The 27,716-nt window shown below is 42.2% G+C and overlaps 1 protein-coding gene across 1 annotated transcript in view; it reads right to left on the bottom strand.

The window, feature by feature from the left end:
- LOC306969136 (voltage-dependent T-type calcium channel subunit alpha-1I-like) overlaps positions 1–27,716 on the bottom strand; it is a 460,402-nt gene that overhangs the window by 335,589 nt on the left and 97,097 nt on the right. Inside the window, 1 exon segment of the mRNA XM_079564736.1 lies at positions 17,039–17,317. Coding sequence (XP_079420862.1) covers positions 17,039–17,300 — 262 coding nt within the window. The 5' untranslated portion in view covers positions 17,301–17,317.

Here is a 27,716-nt window from a genome sequence, read left to right as displayed (position 1 = left end):
TGATGTGGAGTGTGAAACTGTTGTGTTTCACCCAGGGGAAGTGCTGCTGCTTTAAAGACTTTAGCGAGACGAGCTAGCATAACGGATGAACAAAACTTCAAGGTTTGGCATGCATGATTTTTTTAGTCAATAATTCACACACAGGGCAACCCAAATTCAGTTTTAAATGCCTTTTTGAAACCAGTGAGAGCACATCCTACTAAACTAGCTTTAATAAAATGCTACGATCTGCTCTTAATATGAAAATGTTAGGCTAACACTGATGCTGTGCTCCATTTGCCCTCGGAGGCTGGAACTCGGAGCAGGGAAAGTTGTTTTTTCACAGAGTTTCAGTGTTCCAGTTGTCGGTTCGGAAAGTTTAATGCCAGTGAAACTAATAAAAATAATTCAGCTACTAAATATTGTAACAAATCATTTAGAGAGCACAGTTAGCGCTTGTTGTCATTAGCCCGTGGTGGACGTTAGCAACATTAGCATGGCAAAGCAAACCGTGCGCTTTATAACCGTAGAGGCTCAACTTCTGTGCAGGAGCTGAGTGACCAACAGTGGGCGGCCAGCAGGGGTCACTACAGAGTGAGAACAGTAGAAATATTAAATTATTGTAGTAGTGTGTTTCTATTTACCGCTAACACGGTGCGCCGCCAACGCCATGTTGCTTTCCCTGACATTTCCGTCCAACATTTCCAGTGGGAAATCCGAAGGGACGTTCCATTTAAAACGTCCCTCTCGGAAATGTACTTGCGTTTATTTTACAGAAGTTTACTTTAGGGACAATGTGCAAAAACTAATGAAAGACGCTTTACACCAGGTTGGCTTTAGCTAGCCACCTGCAGTTATGAGCATGTGAGTGGATACAATATATAATGTATCCCAGCGTACTGTAAATACATCATGTCTGCACTTTACAAAGTAAAAAAAAAAAAGTATTCCAAACGGATTTTGAAAACTCTTCAAAGACGTTGTTTCTTTTTATCAAGTTCTGTTAAGGCTATTGTTTTATGATGTTGTTACACCAAACTACTACTGCTTTAAAGGTCCTATATCATGCAAAATCCACTTTTTGTAGCTTTTAACCATGTTGTTTTGCTATTTCCTTATCAAAAACACCCCCAGCAATCCCCCTGAATCCTGCTCTCTGAGCAGCTGCTCCGCCCTCTGCTGGAAAACGACTGACCTGCTCAGTTGTGTCGTCACAGCGGAACGGAAGTGCTCGACATCTGTAATGTAATGTCTTACAGCCTGATTTTAATTTGTGAAACAGCCTTTTCATGTCATGTTTGCACCAAAAGTTGTGAAGAAGGAGCTCTTTCTAACCTACTCTGGACACCTGTTCTTTTTCTTACCTAATGATAATGTCACAGAGAAAAGCGTTTGAGAGGTTCAGGACTTTATTCAACCTTCCTAAAGAAGAGGCCACTCGCCAGAATTTGGATCTATCAGCCAAAATATTGTTTTTCTGTGACTGTCTCTTGATGGATGTTTGGTGAACCTTGGCCTGAACCAAAGTGGATTAACTTTTATAACCAACGCGAGTCCCATAATGTAAACAGCGATGGACCAGAGCAGTGAGTCAATCAAAACGCATGTTAGCTTGTGTGTTAGCACGTTAGCGCATGTGTTAGCCATTTATGAAGCCGTGTTGCAGATGTCAACTCCTAATAACCGCATCATGAAGTAACTTCACTTTTTTCTGTGGTATTTATATTTCTACTGCTACTAAAGTTGTTAACTGTCGGAGTTAACTGAATCCAAGCGTTTTGTCTTCCAGGTTTGAAAGATACCTCCAGAAATACCTATATTTATCACAAAAAATTTGTGTTCCATAGTGGTAGAAGTATAATATATCATATTAATGCCTATACTTTACTTTGGAGTGACTAAAATAACATGATACAGATCCTTTAAAATGTACCTAACTGAGTCAGACGAGTTAGTGCGGATAGCTTTCAGTGCAATATGTATAATACAACTATACAAAAACAAAGGAGAAAGACAGTTAGAAAGCAGGAAACTTTCTGTAGCCTGTTTATTTTATTTGTTCTCATAGATGTTAGAATGTAGCCATCACACATCACAAATTATGAACGATTCAGATGTTGTCAGCTGTCATCTGCCAGATTTCGGTGATGCCAAAGCTTCGTTAGAAACCATTACAGAGCTTGAATTGATAAGAATTAGTGAATAAAAGTGGCCTCCTCTCACATGACACTTACCAAAATGTCCGTCTAACACAACACGCATTTACAAAGCAGTCCATGTGACAATAAATGTTTTTTCTTTACAGTAGCACACTTGGGATTCAAAGCAGCTCCTATAAACTTTCCTAGCACCTGTGCCAATAACACCAATATGAATCACTCTCTTACAGTATCTACTCTCCCTTCCTTCTCTCTCTCCATGTGTCAATCCTTCACCTCCACTCGCTCATGTTGCCGCCGTGCCCTCTGCCTCGCTCTCCCCCTCTCGGCATTATCTGCTCCCCTGATTGGCTCCCGGTGTGGCGCGGTCCGCGGTGCCCTGCCTTCTGTGGCCCCCGTGCTCCCGTATCCGCCCTGACAGCTTGTTATCTCCATGGTGACGGATGGCAAGGCGGCGCTCCTAACTACTGCCGGGGATGGAGCGCACACCTGGGACACATCACCTCCAATAGCCTCGCTCCCGCGCTCTCGCTCCTGCTCTCTCTCTCCTCGCCGTCAGTCGCTCGTTCGCTTTTCTGCAACTTTCGTGCGCCTTCGGTCGGAACAGAAGTTGAGATTTCTGCCTTCTCGGCGTAGGGAGTGGTGCGGTGTGATCGACGCGCGGTGAATCAGCAAGGCAGGAATATTATTTTAAGGCGAGACACTGCAGGCGAATAGGGAAAAAATGTATTTCGAGATATCAATTTGAAACTTTTGTTGGAGATTATTCACATAAGTGTGAGGGAAAAGCTGTATTGCAAGTTTCCTATCGTTTTAAGTTTTCATGTAATTGATCAAATTGTCCAACCATGAGTCAAAACAGGTTTAAATCAGTTCAGTTAAATTTTTTTATTCAGCCATGGCGTTATTACAGACATAATAATAACCACAACAGCAACAGCAAAAGTATTCAATGCTGAATAGGAGCATGATGAAGACATTGTCTAATAAATTTCATGCCCCTTTTTTTTTTCAAAATCTGAGCTGGCTCTGAACAGACTCGCCCGTTTTTGATTTGTTTTTGCCTATATCAAGATACAGTAATACTTTACATCTAAATCAATGACTGTTTCAAATTTGTCAAAACATTGGTTCTTATGTTTCGTTGCCTTCGTACTTTCCAAGTACATTTTTTGAATACATTTTATTGAATTGAGTGATTGTGTTACATGATTTTTTATTTAAATGCTTTGATTAAATGGATTTTGGATATTTAGTTTTGTTGAAAGCGAAAACATTTTTGCCAGCGAAAGCCAATGCAAATTAGCGATTAAAATTCACCAATTTGTCCAAGACTAGAAAGTTTGGAGTCTGTAGGAGCTACTGAAGTGGAGATGTTGTTGCGAGAGAGTAATAAAGCCCTAAAGTTTTCTAACGTTGGTGCATATGCCTGTATATCTCTGCTGTTAAAGGAACAGGCCACCATTTTTCCACACTGAGATATGTTCTTACCTGACCTTAGACAAGTTCATGCGTAGGCTACCTGTCTGGTCGTTGTGCGTGCCCTCAGTCATGCAAAACGACCATAGATGCTGTTAGCATTTAGCCACTCCCAGTATATTCCTATGGCTCCAAACAGAGGGGGAAGTTGGAAGCTACCACGCTGTTCCACGGGCACGTACAAAAAACAGACAGGTACGCATCAACTTGTCTAAGCTCAGGTAAGAATATAGTATCACAGAATGGAAAAACGGTGGCCTGTTCATTTAATGTTAAGGTTAAAGGTGCATTATGCAACTTTTAATACGAGAGAGAAAAAAAGATATTTGTGCGTAATTGAACTTGTAGTGACCTAGCGGCTGTATGAGTGGCTAAAATGGCGTCTGCACTGTCAAACATGCACACAAATAAAAATGCACAATGCACCTTTAAGATTGGCCAGCACAGAGTCTGGATATTTGGAATATGATCCAACTTTCCCATCATTGAGACGTCTAAAAAATGCCACAGCGAATGGAAGGCAGTGTATTAGTCACTTGTTTTTGAATCTGCATGCGCTAGATCCACACCATTTTTATCCAACTTTTAGTTTGATAGAAATTGTATGGATCTAGTACTGTTTGACAGTAATAGATCCAGTAATAGATCCATACAAAAATTGTATGGATCTATTACTGTTTGACCCTTCTTGGGACCGCCACCTTAGCGTGGTGGAGGGGTTTGAGCACCCCGAATGATCCTGGGAGCTCTGTTGTTGTGGGCTTTGTGTCCCAGGAAGGGAAAATGGATGGATGGATGGATGGATGGATGGATGGATGGATGGATGGATGGATGGATGGATGGATGGATGGATGGATGGATGGATGGATGGATGGATGCTTGGATGGATGGATGGATGCTTGGATGGATGCTTGGATGGATGCTTGGATGGATGCTTGGATGGATGCTTGGATGGATGGATGGATGGATGCTTGGATGGATGGATGGATGGATGCTTGGATGGATGCTTGGATGGATGCTTGGATGGATGGATGGATGGATGGATGCTTGGATGGATGGATGGATGGATGGATGGATGGATGGATGGATGGATGGATGGATGGATGCTTGGATGGATGGATGGATGGATGGATGGATGGATGCTTGGATGGATGGATGGATGGATGGATGCTTGGATGGATGCTTGGATGGATGGATGGATGGATGGATGCTTGGATGGATGGATGGATGCTTGGATGGATGTTTGGATGGATGGATGGATGGATGGATGGATGCTTGGATGGATGCATGGATGGTATCACTGTTTGGTTTTGCTTCAAAGTAAAAAAAAAAGAATCACCGGTATTGGAACTATTGATACACTGATATCAGTCTCACGTGTCCCAAATAAAGATAGCTTTAGCCCTTAATAATTCAGAGAAAGGGCCGAGACAAAGCACATTTTTATAGATGCGGCGCCACATCCAGAAAGATGCATCTCCCACTCAGGCACACATCGAAGCCGGCGAAGTGTAGCATGTTATGATCCTGTGGCATCCCTCTCACAGCTGCCTGAATGGGCCTATTCCCTGCTCCTCAGCGCAATAAAGGCAGCTCCTCGCCGCACACGGGGCCGGCGGAGGCTTTATGACAGAAAGCCCACACCAGAGAAATGCATTTGATTTCCATGGAGGAGGTCGGTGTATGTGTGTGTGTGTGGGAGGGGGTGGGTGGGGGGTGTCCATTCAAGTCGGCCAAGGCTGGATTAGACTCACCGTAGCAGGGCCAGATTTCCCACGCCGCTGCCCGCTCGCTCGCCTGCCCGCCCGCCTCTGGAAAGTGTCCTGGTGTTGATGGAAGTGTGCGCCACATGGACACGGCGAAAGGACCCGATCAATAATGATGTACTGTTCGGAGAATGGGTGATCGGCAATTTAGGCTGTATTCGTTTATTTTAGTTTATGGGGGCAATCTGGCGTTGGCGCGCCTTCCCCCCCGCGTTGGGGATGGGTGTCCGAGCGCACGATTTAAACGTGTCCAGGAGCGCGAAACGTTCGAGAGAAATATGGACCGCTCGAAACAGATGCATTGTAGAAGATGGAGAGTTACGTTTTCTGCAGAGAATTTAATCACGCTGTAGGGTCTTCGGGGGGTTAGGTTGTTTCATACCTGAACATCCTAAATGTCCAGGCTATTCCATCAATAGATTTCTTCTTCCCTGATGGCACGGGCTTAATCATGAGGCACCATAATCACGCATGGATTGGCCACCGCAGAGTCACCATAAAGATCTTGGTGGAAAATGGATGCAACTCTTTTGACATTGCAGAAGCGTAATGAAACAATGACACAGCGAATCCGTGCTGTAAATCAAAGCTAAAGGCGCTACGACCAAATATTAGAGTGGGTGACCTTTTGTGTTTGGTCAGGCACTGTACTTGCTGAGAATATAAGTTTTCAACACCAGTGGGGGGAAGATTTTACTTTTGATACCAGAGGCGGATATACTTTAAAGGAACAGGCCACCGTTTTTACATACTGAGATATGTTCTTACCTGAGCTTAGACGAGTTGATACGTACCTGTCTGGTCTTTGTGCGTGCCCTCAGTCATGCAAAACGACCAAAGATGTTGCCAGCATTTGACCTCTCCCAGTATATTCCTACAGCTCCAAACTTCCTTCCACGGGCACACACAAAGACCAGACAGGTACATATCAACTCGTCTAAACTCAGGTAAGAACATGTCTCAGTATGGAAAAACGGTGGCCTGTTCCTTTAAGTCTATACTACTATGTATTTCTCTCGTCACCTTAAAGGAGACTTCACGCAATATTGACTTTTAGACATTGTTTCTTTGTCAAAGACATAAGGTACCTGAAGAAGTATTTTGTACTAGACAGAGCTCAGACGTGTCTGTCACTGCCCTGGCTGTCCCGGAGGCACGATCTGTCCGGAAGTTCTATACAAGGACATCCAGTCTGTAGCCAGAAACACCATACTTATTGTTTAAAAAAATATGTTTAATTACAACATTGATTAGTGAGTTGTATTGATATTTATGTATTTATATGCCAAAATTGGGCAAAAACAAAATGTCGACAAGAACAATTTTTTTCATTGCTAGCATTAGCATCGGCAGGGTCCTCTTTATTCTGAGCCTATGCTGCACGTTCATGTTATATCTCTTGTTTCCTCGACCTCACTCTTGCATATCACTTTTAGGGCTTCGATTGGCCCTACCTGACTGGCTCCTTAAATACTAAACGGCAATATCATCAAATGTTCGCATTTCACCCATTGAACTATATTACACCTCGTCACTTGAATGTCTCAGGGCGTTGCATAGAACTTCCGGACGGATCGTGTCCTCCACATCATCAAAGCCCATAAACCATCACCAGACCCAGTTTAACTAGAGTCATGGTAACTGCATTTGTTGTTGTTTTGCCACCATTAAAAAAAATACTGGTAACACTTTACATTACAGGCCGGTAAGTCTGTGGTACTTACAGTGGTAAATACTAGTAATGACAGTGGTACTTATTGTGGAAATAAAAGTGGTAATTACTAGTAACTGGTGTTAGGGAGTCACAGAGTTACCACTGTATCTCTCATTACTAAGAGATACAGTGGTAACTCTTAGTAATGAAGTACTTCTATTTACTTTTAAGTGATAGTTTCTAGTAGTTACAATGATATATCTATGGTACATACTGGTAATTCAAGGACACTACAGCAGCCATTCATAGGTAGTAAATGAGGTACTTCTACAAACAGAAGTAATTTCTAGGATTGTGAGACTATAAAACAACATAAGACAGCATTAGGGAAAACAAGAAGTACAACCTTCATTACTAAGAGCTACAATAGTTTCTAGAAGTACATACCTTGTAATTCTCACTATAGCATCCTTTAAGTACCACCATAAGTACCTAGAAGTACCACTATCATTACTAGCATTTACCAATGTAAGTACCACCATAAGTATCTAGAATTGCCACTGTAAGTACTAAGGACTTACCGGCCCGTAATGTAAAGTGTTACCAAAATACTTGTACATCCTGCTGCCTGCAGAGGGCGCGACAATTTGTACTGAAGAACAGTACAATGAGCACTTCCAAACAAAACTGAGCGACCCATATATCTGAAAACCTCTTTCACCTAAAAGTTACGGAACGTCTATTTCCATCCTGTTCTTATGAAACCACAATTGTCTCCACTTTTGCTACAGCCAGGCCCAGTATCCTTCGTTTTCCCACCTGCACTGTCTACTTCTGTGCAATCAATACGCACTTACAAACACACACATCAAACACACCTAAGTCTTTGCAGCTGAGGTCCCACACAGATGGGAGAGGCATACATCCTGCGAAACTCTCTCACAAAAGAAAAAAAGAGAAGAAAACGATCGTCCCACGCGCGCTCCAAACAAGCTGTGTCCTAATCCAGTGGCAGTGGGCTGAACTTCCATAGTGCACACAAAGCTATATCTATTCAACCATACCGCAAAATCCGCTGTGAGCTGCAGACTGAAAACACTGCAGCATACGGGGAGTTCATGTGCTCCTTGGTAAACTCGAGGAAGAGGGTTGAAGACATCCACGTCAACATAAAACACCAAGGACACGAAGAGAGACGTGAAAATGCACGGGAAAACAAACCAAAACTTCCATGGGTGATGGAAGCAGAGGAGCGGTTCGGACAAATGAGATGAATCACAAAGTACGGCAGATTTACAGCTTCAGTCGTGATTAGAAATGTCCTCCTGAAAAAACTCTCTCGCAACACCGTCAGTGGAAAGACTCTGGGCTGGGGGTTTATGAGAAACGCTAGATCTAAGATTAGGGTGACCAGATGTCCCAGTTTACCCAGGACAGTCCCAGTTTTAAGCTCTCTGTCTGATGTTCAGAGGATTTCTCAAAAACCATTGATTAAGTCCAAGGTGTTTGTTCCCCACCAAGACCATACCTAAAGCAGCTTTTTTTTTACTGGAATTATAATGACTCTTGACCATGTGAATGTCCCTCTGGGTTGGGGTTTAACAGTGGCCCATACCATTGTTTTATGAGAATAGCATAATCTAAGATTAGGGTGACCAGATGTCCCAGTTTACCCAGGACAGTCCCAGTTTTAAGCTCTCTGTCCAATGTCTCAGAGGATTTCTCCAAAACCATTGATTTGTCCCAGTTCTACACATGCTATGTCCAAGGTGTTTTTTCCCCCACCAAGACCATACCTAAAGCAGACTTTTTTTTTTTTTTTTATTTGCTGGAATTATAATGACTCTTGACCATGTGAATGTCACTCTGGGTTGGGGGTTTAACAGTGGCCCATACCACTGTTTTATGAGAATAGCAAAATCTAAGATTAGGGTGACCAGATGTCCCAGTTTACCCAAGACAGTTCCAGTTTTAAGCTCTCTGTCCAATGTGTCAGAGGATTTCTCCAAAACCATTGATTTGTCCCAGTTTTACACATGCTAGTCCCAGGTGTTTTTTCTTTTCAACCAAGCAGCTTTTTTTTTTTCTTTTTTTTTTTAACTTAAAACATAATGACTCTTGACCATAAGAACCTCAAACACCAAGTTTCCATAGTGACTGACAATAAATAGCAAGAAGTCTAGACTTCCATAAACATGAAGTTTGACCCTTTAATGTGGATTTAACTCCCATTTTGTCCCAGTTTTAAAAGCAGAAAATCTGGTCACCCTATCTCATATGCAAAACCCAGACGTCGATTGGCGTAGCATGTGATAAGAAACCTGTTTTGTTGCTACTGCAAGGCACACAAACAAACCTCGCCAAAGATACATTGCTAGCAAAACGAACCAATCAAACTATTACTGTCATGATTCAGTGTTTTTATTTCACAATGTTCCAAACAAAAAAAGTCTACAGTAAGTTTGAGTGAGTGAATCACACAAAAACGGGGTGATATCAGTTTTAACAAAGTCCCTGGTTAAAAATCCCGATGGAATGAGGCTTAAGAGTCTTTAGATGATTGCTAGAAATTGTTCAACAAGGCCTGAACTTGTGTCATAAATGAGTCCCTATTACAGTCACAGGCTCCTGCACATCCACAGAATAGTCTGAATCCCAATAAAGATATCCAGGGCTGTGTGCGGCAACAACAAACTCCGCTCCGTTTTATGTCTCGCTCCCTCTCTCGCAGGTGTTCCAACATGCTTACCGAGCGAGCCGCGGTGGGTGTCCGTGAGCCAATGAGGCATGGCTGATGTGAAATAAGATTTGAAGAGCGCACGTGTGTGTTTTTGCGCCCCGGCGTGCGTGTCGGCAGCCCGTGGCACATCGGAGCCGGGTTGTACCATTAGCGCTCGCTGTTGAAATCCTGGTGAGACATCAAAGGCATGAGCCGACCGTCCGGGGTGGCTCTGCATGCCAAGTTCTGTTTGAACCGGTATGCGATTCTTCAAAATAACTTCCAGATTATGCTCTTTCTCTGTATCGGTTAATTGCTACGGCTTTTGTGTGGAAAGATAAAAACAAATAATAGAATCTCAACAAAAGCTGCTGCTGCTGATACTGGTCCCTTATTATTCTTGCTGTTGCTTGTGCAAAATCTTTTAAGCTGCCATCTGTACTGGGTTGTTTTAGCAACTACCAAGTGTTTATCAGAAGGTTACCAATCTAGTGTGACCTTTTTATTAGCATCAACCTATTCTGAAAAGTACAGTACAGTGAGTATCGACAACACCATTCACACTGACCGAGCCTTTAGCTATCTGAGCCGGTTCTTACAAACACACACATTTTGTCAACTGTCAAATCCTGGACTTAATATAAATTCAAAGTTCCATTTCATACAAATGAATAGGAAAGAAAATACAAGGAATTTATATCATTTCTGTGGGTTTAATTTATTATTAACATCTTTTAACCTCTTACCACCCGCCTAAACCGAATGCATGCTGCCCTCTTTGGCTATAGGCCTGTGTAACACCTCATTTGAAAGCTAAGACCCACAAAATTGATATTTTTCCTTCTGTTGTTGCTGTCTTGTGTCACCTTTTTATCGATTTTTTTTTTCCATTTTCTTCCGCTTTATCCGGGGCCGGGTCGCGGGGGCAGCAGTCTCAGCAGAGATGCCCAAACTTCCCGATCCACACACACCTCCTCCAGCTGTTCTGGGGGGACCCCGAGGCGACACCAGGCCAGCTCGGAGACATAGTCCCACCACCGTGTCCTGGGTCTTCCACGAGGCCTTGTCCCACTAGGACATGCCTGGAACACCTCCCGCGGGAGGCGACCAGGAGGCATCCGGAACAGATGCCCTAGCCACCTCAGCTGGCTCCTTTCAACGTGAAGGAGCAGCGACTCTACTCCGAGTTCCTCCCGGGTAACTGAGCTCCTCACCCGATCTCGGAGGGTGCGCCCAGCCACCCTGCGAAGGAAACTCATTTCGGCCGCTTGTATTCGCGATCTTGTCCTTTCGGTCATTACCCAAATCTCATGACCATAGGTGAGAGTGGGAACGTAGATCGATCGGTAAATCGAGAGCTTTGCCCCCCGACTCAGCTCCCTCTTCACCACGACAGACCGATACAGCGACCGCATCACTGCTGACGCCGCACCGATCCGTCTGTCGATCTCACGCTCCATCCGTCCCTCACTCGTGAACAAGATCCCGAGATACTTGAACTCCTCCACTTGAGGCAAGGACTCCCCACCGACCTGAAGAGGGGAAGCCACCTTTTTCCGGTGGAGTCGAACCTTGGATCACCTTTTTATGTTTTTTTTAAATGTTTTTTTTCTAATTTTTGTTCAGTTTTTCCTCACCTTTTTTTATTTATACATTTTTGGTCACTTGTTGGTCACATTTTTTTCAAATTTTTGTCACATCTTTGTTGAGTTTTTGTCACATTTTTTATTTTTTTCAATTTTTGACACATTTTTGTTGAGTTTTTGTCGTTTTTTTGTTGAGTTTTTCTCACATTTTTTTTTTTTTACATTTTTGGTCACTTGTTGGTTGACTTTTTGTCACATCTTTCTTGAATTTTTGTCACATTTTTGTCGCGTTTACATCCTTGCTTTCTCCTCATTTTTTGTGGCTGTTTTGGTGCTTTTTTCCCAAGAAGCTTTTTGATTAGGGTAAAGCCAAACTGGAGAAAATGGGATCCGTTCAGGTGGGAGTTAAGAGGTTAAGATGATGTTCAGTGGCCACTGGGTGTGTATCCGACCCCACTAAAAGCAAAAACTAAAGTGAATTTGAGTTAGCGTTTAGCTCAGAGGACACTTCCATGCGCTAATATGTATCTTAAATAAAATCTCAAAAAGTCTATACATTCATAATGACTTCTAACTAGGCTGTAACCTCGCCTTGGCTCTATGTTGTTGATGGATTGACAACAAACACAAACATCTGGATCGTTCATAACTTGCGATGTTTAATGGCTAATGCTAACGGCTATAGGTAAAATACATTGAGCAGGCTAACGGACTCTGAAAAGTCTCCCGGACTAGCCAACTTGCTCATTGTCCGCATACATTAGGATCGAACGCCGCTTCTCCTTTTTATTTCTATTTAGTACCTGCTCTGTAACTGTCTGTTGCCATGACAGCAGGCTAACCTTCTCGGGAAGTATACCTGTACAGCAACAGGGCGGGGACAAACATTCTTCCTTGACCTGAGTCTGTAGCATCAACAAAACATCTGCACAGCGCCACCTATTGCTCTGGAGTGTGCAGCCTTCACGAAATGTAGTGGAGTAGAAAGTGTTATATTTATCTTTCAAAACACTACTCAAGTAAAGTACAAATCCTCGAAAAAAAAAGTACAGTACAGTCCTACATATTTCAACATGATTTTAGGCCTATAATGTATATGAAATCAGCTGAAACCAGATTTGAAACACCTTAAAATGCTACCAACATCCCACACAATGTACAGTGCAACACATATATCACCATTCTCAAACTTTGGCACCATCCCTGTCCGCAGTCCCCCTGACATTCCAGTGACCGGGCCACGCTCTGTATTAAAGCCGGACGATTTGACAGAGGGGCAAAACCCGCAAACTCTGCCAGCTGAGAGCGCCGTGTCCGACGGCTTATTCTGTACGTGTAAAAGGATCATCCCACGTCCCAGTGCAACCACCAGCAGCCCTTCTGCAAACAACAGCCTGCCATCAAAAGCTGATGAGAAAATCACATATCCGCAAACAGGCAGAGGGAATCGTTTCGGCTGTAGGTGGATGCTGTAACATTCGAAAGTTTGAAAATGTGGAGGACTGTAGGTTGTACACAGTGTATCACCAAACTATCTTTTTTTGCAATAGTAGGTGAAAAATAGAAGGATTGGAGACACAACATATGACATAACCTTAGAAAGAAAGTATGGTAACTGGAGTGTGCAAAGTCCAATTTTTATCTTATCTGATCGCAACACAATTTGGTGAAAACAAGTAAAACTTATGCTTCAAATTAATTCAACAAAATGCTTTTGTAAAAATATCACAATAGTATACTTTTTTTTGTCATAGATTTTTTTACTTTTTTTTATTTTTTTCCTCACGTTGTGCAAGCCTATCCAGCCAGACTACACGCTTTTACCATCCTTTTGAACAGAAACAAAAAGCATGGAAGGTTGCATAGCTACATGATGCTAAACTCTTAGGGCAATAGATACAGACGGCACCTCTGGAATTGCCCATATATGGTCATTTATGAAAACAGTTAAGGGGGAAAACAATTTTGAAAAAATGTAAATTTTCTATAATTATTCAAAAACTACTGTAACAAACGTTGAATTGTGAACATAGTTTCTACTAAATAATGATACAAAGACATGGGGAGGAGCAAAGTGGTTCAACAGCCCATAAATACATGAATAACGGAGAATGTTAACTTGATGCTATATGTTAGCATCGGGCTAATGCTAACGGTTAGCTAGCGCTTGCTACAACTGCCGTTTTTTTCCACTTCTACTGAACGATCTGTTGTGACAAAATATCCATATGGGCCCGATTTACATTTGACTTTATTTATGTGATTTTTAGCCACCAGAAAATGGCTAAAAAGAGTGGGAAATTGTGTTTCCCTAAAGATTCTATTTTCCCCCTCGGCGAAGCCACGCCCCCTTCTATGACGAGATGCCGTCTGTATCTATGATGGTAATGCTTCCTGTCTGTGTTTGAATTCTATGGAAAGTAAGCCATGTCTTTTTGAAACAAATATATATCATCTACGGCAGTGGTTCCCAACCTTTTTTGTCCCACGTACCCCTGGAGTCGCTCATTTACACTGAAAGTACCCCTTACATTCAGGATCCCGTCACTATTTATGTTTAGTCGTGTGTTGTGTTCAAAGTGAAGCTAAAATGCTCTTAAATTCAAACTTATTATTGAAAATCCCTGCACCTCTGGTTGGGAAACACTGATCTACGGCAACGCTAAGCTAGTTCTGGCTAACTTCATGTTCTCATAACTGTTCCCTCTATTATTCCTATGGGAAATCAGCTGTATCATGTTGAAATGTTGCCCATATCTTGTTACATTACATATATTTCACCACAGGAGACTTCTTTATTTTTAGCAATGCATTAGCCATGAAGCTTACGGCTAATGTTTATTTAACGCTAACAGTTGGTCAAATAGTATCACCATCTGAACTACTTTCGTGAAACGCACTCGGCTTTATAGTATGTAAGTTGAGTTATTCGAGATTTAGATTTAAAAGCAGTACTAAGTAATTTGTTTACCTTAATAAATCCTTTCCGTAGTCCCTCTGAAGTGTTAATGGGATGATTGGGGGGTCTTTCATCTCCCTCTGGTGTCTCTGGACAGAACACCACATTTGCAACTTGACTGCCACCGGACCGGAGCAACCAATGCACACTAATAGAATCACGAAGAAGAAGCTAGCAGGCTAACGGGAAAAGCTAACTGCGGGCTAGCGCCACTTAAACAGTATTTACAGCCACGTTTGAGTGAAAAAAATGATCTCCATTGTGTAATTGGATGTACAATATCCCTCTCTCCTTTCGACCTTTTCTGTCAGCGTAGTATTTACTCTCACGGACAATTAATAAGTAAAAAAACTGCAACGCTACGACACATGCAGTGGCGCTAATGGCCTTTAGGGGCAAGAGTTACTTAGTACTGCTTTAAAGTGTTATTTTATTTATAATTTGCATTAAAATGTGGACAGGAAGTTGTCTTTACCCTACACTAGCCGACAGGAAGTTAGCCAAAAACATGCCGTGCACCGAGCCTATTTGCAACTAGCCGACTTTCAAAAAGCAGATGATTTGACCGAGCTTAGGATCTACCTCCAATAAGTCTAAAAGTCTATAAACCAAACAATACATGTTCTCTGTCAGCAAGCATAAAGCAAGATTACATTTTTCACACATACTGACCAAAAGCCATGGCAGTTTTCTATCTCTCAAGCATGATTGTGCGAGATTGGAGCGGGCCTCACAAACTAACAAACTCTTGGGTACAGTTTGGACAAAACAAATTCCATCCACATTGCAAAGTCCTCAAACACTGAACTCAATTGTCGGAGTGATGTGTGAAAACCAGCAAAACATAAGAAAGCTTTGGACTTACTTTGGCAGAGTCTGGCAGAATTTCCTGTTGGGGGGGGGGGGGGGGGGGGGGGGCTAGTTAGCAAGTGGAAATGAAATGAGAATTGAGATAAAAACGATGAAAAGAGAGAGAAAGAGATGTGGAGGTGAAAGTGGAGAATGTGGAGATGTTTTAGGTAGGACAGTCATATCAGGTTCGAGTTGTAGCAATGAGCAAATCCCAAAGGCTGCATTCACTGAGATGATATAATAGCCTAAATATCGTCTCCCCATGGCACGGGTTTCTTGTTTTGGTTTATCAGTTCATGTTTCTCCCAGATGGTATCGCTCCTCGACGTGTTTAAGATGCGCACTGTTATATTGACTTAAGAAATTAATTGCTTATCGATATTTGCCAGGAAACAACACGCCCAATCCTGAATCTCACATCTTTTTATTCCCTGCCAATCCAAAATGTGCTGCAGTTTTCGTACATTTATTTGAGAAGGGCTTTCTATCATTGACCCAAACTCAGTCTTTCCGGCCAATCTTGCAGCCAAGCAACTGACCGAGCCGCCCGTTACACTCCGCTCCGTGTCGCCCCCCACATTTCTGACAACAGTTCGATATAGAGACATAATATCACAAGTGGAGGCTGTCAGCCGTGATGCTAAATGACCGGGATGAGGCTGCACTCAAACGGTTGACATGGTTTGGAGTAACAAGTGCACTAGTCTGTATTCACATAGAGAATAATAGATGGGGAAAATGCTGGATATAGAACTAAGAGAATGGTTTACTATAGGGAAGTCATTTGGACGAGGTTCTGAGAGGGTTTACCACTGACTAGATGCCTTGTCAGAAGAACTTTTTTTGTAAACAGTGAAAAGTGAAACATTTTTTTTTTTACAAATGGTGAAAAAAAAAAAAAAAACATTTGTTTTCACATTTTTATGGCCATTTTTTTCCTGTTTTTTTCTCGTTTTCCCAATTTGTTCCCCTAATTTTTGCTCATTCTTTATTACTGATATTTTCCCAATGTTTTCCCCAATTTATTCCCCATCTTTTCCCAATTTTGTTTCTCCTCACACACAATTTCTCCCAATTTTCAGCCAAATTATTCCCCATTGTTCACACATTTCTTGACATTGATTAAAATGAACCCAATATTTAAAATTTGCAGATCTTCCACACATTATTTTTCTGTTTTTTTTGTCCTGGACGACGAGGTATTGGAAAAGGTATTGTTCAGATACCGGTATCGAAAACCAAGTATCCTTAAAGTACTGGTATCGTTACCGAGCCGTAATTATTACAACTGCTAATATCGGACTAAAGGGCTATGTTTTATTAAATGTACAAAAACAAGTATTGTTTTCATCACATTGTGTCCAAAGTAGATTAAATCAAGACTCAAAACAGAACTGAACAGGAGCTCATTTCTAAAGCGGGGGTGTCATATATATTACACTTTGTTGGTTAAAATGCAATAATGATCAAAAACAGCCGAATGATTATGTGGTTTCACTTCCTGGAAATAGTGAAAGAAGGCTCGCTATTTTCTTAAAATGCTGCAGATTTTGTTTTGTCCAGCAAAAAAATGTCCAGATAGACGTGGTAATCATTGTGGAATTTTTTCAAATGAATTCATATTTAGACAACATATGCATTTTGGGGAAAAATGTAAATAAATAAAGGCGTTTTAGAAAAAAGAGCCTAGAGCATTTGAGAAAGAGATATTAACTACAAAATCTTCCAGAACATGTTTGTAGTGGTTTAAGCTAAAGGGTCTCATTTGTCAGTTCTGCATAAACGAGACCCCACAGATATAAGAGATTTTGCAGCCTCTATGATTTGCTCTCGCGACTCTTTGTGTCTGTGAACCCTTTCAGCACATTAGTTTTGCAAGGATATGGGCTGGACACCATGCGGATGCACCAGTTGCGCGGGCAGGTGGTCTGTTTGAGGCAGAAGAACACCACAGGCGCCATCTCGGGGAAGGGCACCACCAGGGTGCTCAGGTCACTGCCCAGGCTGATGTCGTCGCCCGGTGCCCCCTCCTCCTCCATGATGTCGTCACTGTGCGCCGAGCCGTAGTCCTCCTCCTCCTCCTCCGGCGGCCCCGGCCTGGCCGAGGAGAGGCTCCTCAGCGGCACAGGACACTCCTCGCTCGTCATGGCAACCCAGGGCTAATCTGAGACAAGGACAGAAAAAATATGCAAAGAAATTCATTAAAATGGGAAACTCTATAATACAATGTGTCCAGGAATTAATTACCCAAAAAGCTGAGACACATGCATACATTCTGGTAAACTGAAAAATGCCCCCCCACAAAAGGCCAAAACTACAATTTGAGTAGTAGTAGTAGTAGTAGTAGTAGCAGTAGTAGTAGTAGTAATTTTGTGGTTGTTTCAGTACAGTGTACAATTTCAATAAACTTTTAATTCTCTGCATGTGTAATGTTGCGGCTCACTTCCTGTGTGTTTGTAACCACTTCCTGTATTTATTTTAAGCGTATATTAAAAACAAACTAGGAATAAAAAAAATAATTAAACCGGAATGAGAGTAAAACCATTTGTTTTCAAGAAAATGTGTTCAGATGGTGTAGTTATTTTAACATTTATTAGCCTTTAGCTTCCAGGTTAAAACACATTTAAAATCACAGTTCCTGCAGTGTATATGTAGTATTTATATTAATTCATAAAATCTGTTAACATGTTGTAAGTGATTATCTGCCGGCTCCATGTTGCAATGTTTAAATATTTCAACGAGATACAGTTGACTCTCCAACAAACACAGACAGGAAACAGCTATGAGCACAGGAAGTTAGCCAAAACTAGCATAACGTCGCCTTGGATGACTCCAGACAAAGAGGAATGCACGGATAGGAGAAAAAAAAAATCCTAGTCCGAGTAGAAAGACACGATTTTCAAAAAAGGCAATCTGAGCGCTAAAATTATTAATACTATGAATGTGTAGGACTTCTCAACCAAACATGACCCCAGATACGTTTGTCACGAAGAAGCTCGACATCAAATGTTACCATAGAAATCTGACATTTTGTGGAGAACTAGCAAACATTATCCACAAGCTAGCATTAGCTAAAAAACATACAGAACAACTGCGTTAGCTACTAGGCCACTACTGCTTGAACACTTTCTTTTAACTGAACAATAACGCTAGTATTTTTAGAACTGGGGGGTGTGGTCTAGCGAGCGACGGAAGTGTTTTATGGAAGACATTATTTTTCCACTTTTCTGGGAGAGACTATAAACACGTTTTGACAGCAGAAAGTGAAAAAACGGCACTCGAAGCTAGATCTTAGCTTGTAGCATCAAGCTAATGTAGAACTATGGTTAGCATTCCCTGTTAAATGGGCTGTTGAACCATTTTGCCCCACTCCATGTTTCTGTAGCTTTATTGAGTAGAAGATACACCCAGAATCCAGGGTAGGACTGGCCATATGTCCATTCTGGAAGAGCACAGAAGGGCCACTGGCTCTAGGGCCACCGGTCCCGCCTTAACCGAGCTTTACCCAAATCTAAAAGCTAAAAAGAAAAGCATCAAATTAGCGACAAAAAGAGGTTGAAAAGAAAACAAAAAATGTGCCGGAAAATGTTATGAAAAGTCAACAAAAACACAACAGCAAAGCAACGAAAAGGCCACAAAAACATAACAAAAAATGATAGATAAAACTTGACAAAAACACAACAAAAAGCCACAAAAAAAGTAATGAAAAAACAAAAAAGTTACAGAAAGACAAAAAGTTACAATCACTCTTGTAGGTCTCAGCTTTCAAAATGAGGCGTTACATTGTTGCTCTCCAGTCGAGCAGCTTTTAGATTTGGGTAAAGCCAAACTGGAGAAAATGCGCTCCGTTAAGGCGTTAAAGCTAATTTGGGCCAGGCTGGTCAGAGTCCAGGGCTGTTTTTCAGTCCCAGTCCGCCCCTGCCAGAATCTGTTAATGAAGTTGTTGTGTAGTTTGCTCTATGAAGGTGTAAGCTGGAAAAACAGAATACAAACAAAAGGAAATTGCAGCAATGACAATAAACAATAACACTGTTGTTATAAAACATGAAACACTATCATTACATCTTGATTGGACAAACCCCTCTGTTCTGCGCCGTGACACCCTCCCCTCACTAAATAATCTTGCATCTCCACGGCGTTGGCAGATATTTAGAGTGTGTTGTTCGGAGCCCCTCGCGGCCCATTAGTCTCCCGCACCTCTTCTGCCTAATCAAAGCAAATGCTCTTACGCTAAAGCTCACACTTGTCGGCATAACACAGCGCGGCGCTTTCTGATAACTGTCGCCCTTCGCAATCAAGCACGCGCGCACGCCATCGCCGAGTAAATCAATGTCAACAGCCGGCCGCGCGTAATCATCCACGATTCATTTAGTGGCGCAGAGGTGCGGCGAAGGGGAAGCGGCTTTTGACTACTCGGATCGGGCGGGAGTTCGTTTGGAATACTAAGCACCCACCTCGCGGTAAACCCAAGGAACGCTGTTGGGTCTGTGGGCGAGACACTTCACTTGCCAAGGTAATCGATCCCTCTACCTCATCAAGTTCATACTTTAGTTTTTAACGGTTTTAACTTTTCTTTTTGTAGAGCAGAGGGTTTGTTTATCTGCTTGAGCAGTTTCAGCTGCTTCCTTTGAGAAGAAACACCGGAACGAATGGGGAAAGGAGACAGAGGACAAACAAGAGCAGGAAAAGAGAAAGCATGTCAGGGGAAATGTCAAATCAGCCACATCCAACCATAGATACAGACGGCATCTCTGGAATCGCCCATACTTGGTCTTTTGAGAAAAATTGAAACTTTCTCTAATTATTCAAAAATTATACTACAAACAAACGCTGAATTATGATTTTTTTTTTCCTACTCAATAAAGATACAAAGACATGGAGAGGAGCAAAGTGATTCTACCGCCCATAAATACATAAAAAAGCCAGAGAATGCAAACATGATGCTACATGTTAGCATCGTGCTAATGCATACGCTAGCTAGCGCTTGCTATGACTGCCGTTTTTTCACTTCTACAGAACAATCTGCTGTGAGAAAATATCCATATGGACTAGGGATGGGCGTTTCGATACCATAGTACTGATATATCGATACCAAATGGCTACTTTTTAAGCAATGAAATTGGGCAAAAATTATCGACACTAATTTGCATATGTAAAAAGAATGAATGGCAGCAATTTTAAACATAAAAGGATGATTTACATCTTTGTTCTGAGCCAAAACAGTCCACAGCAGCAGTGGATTGAACTGAGCCAGCCATATCATTTAGTTTCTGTTCGTCATTAAAGTATTAATGTTTATGTATTTAATTTCACATTAACATTGTTTAATTAACCAGTTAAAGTAGTACAACTTTAATTTACTATTAATTATATAAAATAACCAGTTTTAGAAATGTATGTTGATTGAAATATACATTCACCCATATAAAATGACAAGTATCGGTATCGAGAAAAATGACCCCAAAAGTATCGGTATCGTATCGATTCCAAAAAATGTGGTATCGCCCCTAATATGGACCCGATTTACACTTGACTATATTTGTATGTGATAAATAAGTTCACACACCACCAGAAAATGGCTAAAAAGTGTGGAAAATTGTGTTTCCCCAAAGATTCTATTTTCGAAGCCACGCCCCCCTTCTATGACGAGATGCCGTCTGTATCTATTGCAAGAGCGAGAACCACGTCATGTTCTGGAACAATGTCAGGATCATCGGTACCCAAAGTATCAAGGACCAGCGCTGGATCTGAGAAGCCATGGAGATCAGGAAACGTGCACCAGCATCAGTGAACTAGGATGACGCGATGTTCCGTCAGTCCGAAGGGGACACAGAGAGACAAATCCAAGTAATCCAGAGGAGACTCCGGTTGAGAATAAAACCAAACCGTCTGAAGCAGTAGTTGGGACGTCCCTTCACCCTCACGTGACGATTCTGATGAAGGCTTCAGGAAGTAGGTGAGTCCCCCTGATGTGAGGTGAAATGTCTTTAGTTCTTAGCAACCCAGTCCAGGCGAACCTTTGCTAGGATGGGAAACTCCTAAATGCCTCTAATCAAAACACACACAGCCCAGCTCGGCCCCAGAGGAGACTCGATGAGTTCGGATCAGATCAGTTTGACGAGAACGACCCAGGACGAGCACACCCTTTTCGAAAAGGTGTTGGCTAAACAGACACGCTACAACTGTCAGCGATGTGTGTCCCATTACACAGGGGAGAATGTCACAAAAATGCATCACACCAACGCAGTGTTAATTTTGACAACATTTTTTATTTTAGTTTTAGTCTTAGTCTTTTGACTAAAATGTAATTTAATTTTAGTCGAGATTTAGTCAAAAAAAGCGTTTCAATTTTAGTCTAGTTTTAGTCGACTAAAAATGCATGTCAATTTAGTCGACTAAAATTAAGACTAATTTAGTCGACTTTGCATTTATAATATTCATTCTAATCATATTTAATCGTGGTCCTCGACTTAATGGAGCTGCTCCCACATGAATAAAGCACAAACCTGTTCATTTGGCAGTGAATTTAAATGATTTGAGGCTCTTTCAGACGGTCAATAGAAGTTTGGATGATTTTAGTCTCTCCTTTTCATTTTTATTTAGTCTTATTTTAGTCGACTAAAATATTATACATTTTAGTCATAGTTTTAGTCTCATGAACAACTTTTAATTTAGTTTTAGTCCAATTTTAGTCGTCAAAAATATCACTTTGACTAAAATTAAGACTAAATATTTTAGTCGACGAAATTAACACTGCACCAACGTGAAGTCAGCGAAATTGGGCTGAGAAAACACAATGCAAAGAAACAGTTGTTAAACATATTTCACAGTTACATTAATGAAGTGGGAAGGCACAATTGGTTATTGGGATATTCAAATACTTCAAAACGTTAGGAAGTGTGGCTTGAAAGAACCGTTTTACAAAAGTGTCATTTTTTCCCCCCAATTTTTGTCTGCCTGACTGTTTTCGATGAAAGCTACCGTTGTTCATTTACCAATTAAAAAGTAGCTGATAAACCTATGATAAAATCGTTTTTAAATGAAAGTAGATCCTTGTTTCGGTGCATAGCATGTGGTTATCAGAGTTTCTGCGGGACAGCCAAGACTGTCGAAAGTGAGCAGGCTGGCAGGCTGGTGGGGGGTGCTTCTGAGGAAAGAGCTGGTAGGCAAAAAGTTAAGATGACATTTCGGAAATTCGAAGACAAAACAACATTAGGCTGGAGATGGGATTGCCCCGCCAACCCTCCAGTTATTAAGCAACAGGCCAGTCTTAAATAGAAGAGGACAGTGTCAGAAGTTGTCAAAATCATAGTGGCGTTTTAAAATCTCTAATGGCAATAGAGCTTGTAGCAGAGTGTTGACAGAGGGAACGACAAAACTTTGCTGGCACCCGCTGCGGCCTGTGCATCAGAACAGCAATTTCACTTTGAAGCCAGCCGTAGCCTAAATAAATGCACTTCCACTTCTTTTAACCGGCAGCCAAAAAAGGGAGAGCGCGCTGGCACGAGGCGGGGAGCCAAGGAGGAACTAGCCATGTGGGGATGCATATGCAGAGAATCCCAAGCAAACAGCAAACAGCACTCTCCAAATGTACTCGGAAAAACTTAAGGCTTTCAATCCGTGCCTGCATCTGCAATACGGAGATACAAGAGTCTATTTACAGGCAGTATTTTTGACAAATGGTGTGAAAACTGGGGGAAAGCAAACTGTCATAACTCATACATAATAAAAGGGATGACAGAAAGATAGAGCCAGGTTTAACATTATTGGTTCAGTTTTGTGGGAAACAAAATGTATTTCTTTCACCAGGAAGGTTCCACTGCGATTCCGAATGTGTTTGCCAAGGTGGTCCTGGCTCCAGAAAGTACCCGCTTTTGGATGCTTTTCGTGGCAGGAGAAACCTATATAGTCACATGGAGAATAATCATAACTAGCAACTTTTGCAATGGCTGAAGCAATTGCGATTGACTGCGGAATAGTGTTGCTGCAGAAGGTACCTGAAAAATCCTTGAAAACTCTTGAAACCTTGAAACTCCTGAAACCTTGAAACACTCGAAACCGTGAAACTGTTAAAATTCTTGAAAGTCCTGAAACCGTGAAAACAACCGAAACCTTCAAACTCTTAAAATCCTTAAAACTCCTGAAACTTTGAAACACCAGAAACCTTAAAGTCCTAAAATCATTGGACATTCTGACACCTTGAAACTCCTTAAATCCTTGAAATTCCTGAAATCCTTGAAACTCCTGAAATCATTTGAACTCGTTAAGGTCTTGAAACAGTTGAAATCCTTGAAACGCCTGAAATTCCCCACAACGCTGAAATAATTTGGTTCTGCTAACTATGGTAACCTGGTCTGGACTTGGCCTGGCTTCTTTTTTTTTACCTGGTTATGGTTTTAATTCAGGTTACTATGGTAACCGGGTCTGGACTTTGCCTGGCTTCTGTGGTTTACCTGGTTATGGATTTAATTCGGGTAACTATGGCAACCTGGTCTGGACTTGCCCTGGCTTCTGTGGTTTACCTGGTTATGGATTTAATTCAAGTTACTATGTTACCTGGTCTGGACTTCTGTAGTATTCTTCTTCTGTGGGATTCCGCAGTCAATCAATAATAATAATAATGCATTGGTTTTATATAGCGCTTTTCTGGACACTCAAAGACGCTTTACATTGCACTATTCGTTCACTCCATCCTTGGTGGTGGTAAGCCACTATTGTAGCCACAGTTGCCCTGGGGTAGACTGACGGAGGCGAGGCTACAAGTCTGCGCCATCGGCCCCTCCGACCACCACCAACCACTCACTCACTACATTCGCTAGACTTCCTGGTGTTCCCAAACGGTCTCCCATCCAAGTACCGACCAGGCCCTTCCCTGCTTAGCTTCCAAGGTCTGACAGGATTGGGCATCCATCCATCCATCCATCCATCCATCCATCCATCCATCCATCCATCCATCCATCCATCCATCCATCCATCTATCCATCCATCCATCCATCCATCCATCCATCCATCCATCCATCCTCTGATATAAATGCTTTTGACTAATGTCCACTTGTGACTGTGGTGTTGCATGGTGATGATGTTACTTTGAATGGAAACAGATTTCTTGGAAGACCAGTAAGTGAAACCAACTAAACTGGGGATTCTTATTTTCTCGTATTCCTATAACTTTTAGTTGGCGTCCTTAGCGATCAGTAATAACAGCACTGAGTCTGCTTCATCCATTAAACTATGCGATGGCTCAGACGGGACATTTAAACCCTAATCGACTCCACAACTAGCGTCACTCTGCTCTGTGGCTCATCTGTGAATTCGATCGGGGACATAATGACAACATGGACATCTTACTGCATATGACTGCGAAGTATAGAGCTCATCTCTCTTTATTATCTTCATGTGTTCGCACAAACTGGACGCGCTTCTCTCCACTTCACCACCGCGACACTAGTTTAACATGAGCCTGCAGTATTTACTTTCCCCTCGGCTTCGTCTTTTCCCGTATTAAAATGCCACGAAGATAAATCCATTTTGCTGTGTGGCGTGGTTAAAATAGCTGGAGCAGAGCCAAAGCAATATTATGCACAAAGGTGGTGGCTCTCGATGTAATCCAGGTCTCTATCTTTGCTGTTAAAGGTGACGTGAGGTCAAATGTCAAGTTTTGAAAGTGTCCCGGAGCATCTCTAAACTCAGGCTGCGTCTGAAACCATCAAATAGGTCTTACGCCAAACCGGATGTGCATCAGCGTCCGCCATGATAAGAAGCCTCCGAATTGGGCTGTCAGTTCGTAAGGAGTTAGGACAAGGAGCCTGTATGTTAACTATCATAGCCACTTTAGCATAGGGACCTCTGATAACCGGTGATTAGGAGCTATGTGCCATCCCGTAAGCCACCCCCCGGCTCCACCCTCGAGTTATTCATGCGCAACCACTGTTGACTGACAGGCGCACATTGAATAAAAACAAATATAGGATAAGATTCTGCACAAGCCAAACTTTATAGAAGTGACAAAATACAAGTTAGAGTCACCACAGCACAGTCACATGTCACTGTTTATCATTGTCTGTTTTCGGTGTGGCTTTATATCATTATTGTGGTTCATGTTTGAGTCATTAAAGTCAGTGGCTGCAGTATATTTTGTAGTTCAATATGGGTGATGTAGCTTTATGAAACAGCTGTTGAGATAAAATGAACGCTAAAGGGAAATGTGATGGATCATTTTTTTTCCTCCTTAAATGTCTTTATTTGGACACTATGTTGTTGCATATGCATTACAGTCGGTGGCGACATGCGCTTTTGTTTGCCTGCAGTCTGCCAATAACCTTGAAGAAGAAGAACAGCAGCTGTTGGTGATGTCACTTCCCCTTCCCCTGGGTAAGGACGGTCGAATTGGGCAAATGCTGCTGAAGCAAACGTTCACTAACTGCATAGAGATCTAACAGTTGACCCCATGAAAGGTTAAAGAGACTAGAAGCAACTTGGTCATTTTCTTTCTTTCATTTTACTCACTACTGCCACCTCAGGTCTTACGCGTAACTGCAGGTTCTATTTTAACCTCGTGCATGACGGCACTTCAGACCCAAAGTAACAACTTTTTGAGTGACAGTGCAGGATTTTAGAGGCTGTTGTGGTGAACAGGTCTGAGTTAATTCTACACATTAGGACATGGCTGGAACATGTAGGGGAAGGAAAACACTTAAACTCCGTATAGTCCCTTTAAGGAGTAGAAGCTAGGATTAGGACATAGAGGCTATAATTTGATGGTTTCAGACGCAGCCTCATAAATAATCTTTCCTGTATTTCTCTAACTCTCACATTATTCTATTGTTGCTCAAGCGGGCTGCACGGTGCGCTGCCATCTGGCGGACGGGAGTAAAATTGCAGGACCAAAGAGACGCTGCAATGAATATTTCCCACAAAAATAGATGTTTAAATATCGTTTTTTTTTTGGATCGATATGAGAATCGCGCGCCGTAATATCACGATATATCGCCGAATCCATATTTTTCAACACCTTTACTGTACCGCATATTCGAACTAGATGAAAAGTATTTGTCATTTTTGTTTAAACCCTTTTCCTTTTTGGCGATAAACTTGGAAGGGTTGAATCTAAAGGTTGCAGTAAAGCAATAAAGACATCTGACACTTTCACTTAAGTCATCCCTCAGCCTCCTGTATGTGTGTACTTTTTACTGTAGTACTCCATCCACCGCTGACAGTATTACGGCGCACAATTGAATGAGCGTAGTGTATCCCGGCTTGTGCTTGCAGGTGCGAACACTGTAGCGCGCGCACACACTTGAGAGGCACATCCATCATCTCTCGTTGCTCCACCTGGCTACCCCCCCCCCCCCCCCCCCCCTCCTCGCACCCCCCCTCCTCCTGCATCTCTACAAAGCGCCCCTCAAATCACGCTGTCATTTTGCATTTCCTAAAGTGGACTCTTAAATTAGCTTTCCATAGCAACAGCTGCCGCGAGCTTCCCGCCGTGCCAGGAAGTTTATCCGTACTCTGCTGTGTTTTATTTCCCATGACGAATATCCATTCTCCCCGCGGCCATTACCGGAGCCCTCCAATTAAAAACGAGGGGGAGACGGGAGAGGCGCCGCGTAATTCTATACACAGACGGCGGCGCGGCGTTTGATCCTCGGCCGTCTCTCCGAGCGCCGCCGCAGCTGACGCGGGGAGCTTTGCGGTAAAGAGTGATTTAAGACGCGGAAATGAGCCGATGAATTCAATAACGGCGATGATTGACTCCCCCCGATCATGATGGATGTCTGTTTATAGTAAAAATGGACAAGAAAAACACATCTCCGAGTCCGTTTCTTTTAGAGGGGGACGTATAGCATGACAGGATTCAAGTCAGTGTGATGACATGAACGACCCTGCCCCCATGTTTAGGACAGAAATGGACACATTTACAGTCGATTTTCATGCGTTCCCATCTTAAGTCCCTCCCACCCCACCTCCTATTGCTCCCCTTTGCTGCACAGCTGATTCAATAAAGAGAGAAAGTCAAAAAATGAGCCGATTTTTGCACGGTACAAACAATATTTTTGAACGTTTTTCATGTGTTTGCTTGCGTTTTCCTAAGGCACTGGTTCCTAAAGTGGGGGGTACTCCAAGGCCCTTCAGTGGGGCCCACAAAGCTTGTCTGGAAAAATTGTAACCTGTAAAAAGTTGAATTTAAAAAAGAAATGTGATGTATTTGTTACATTTTACCATATTTAGCCATTGCTATTAGATTCTATTTTTTATTGTAGTCTATTCTCGAGATCAGGAGTGTCAAATGCATGTTGGGTCGTGGGGCAAATATCAGCTCCCACAGCAGGATCAGGAAACACTATTATGAAATGTTTTTTCAGTCAATGAATAATAATGAGCCTTTGATTTTAAAATAGTGCTGATTTGGCCAAGAACCTGACAAGACTCGTGAATAAATGACGGCTTATGCTTTACAAGTGTCATTATTCGTTCAATCCACGCTTGGTGTTTGTTTACTTTATTGTCCCCTTAGGGAAATTTGTCCTCTGCATTGAACCCATCCTTCGATGAGAACCGAGGCA

The sequence above is a fragment of the Gobius niger genome (assembly GCF_951799975.1).
Source record: "Gobius niger genome assembly, chromosome: 10".
Lineage (NCBI taxonomy): Eukaryota > Metazoa > Chordata > Actinopteri > Gobiiformes > Gobiidae > Gobius > Gobius niger.
Note: the sequence above shows the minus strand (reverse complement) of the source record. Positions and strands in the feature narration are given on the sequence as shown.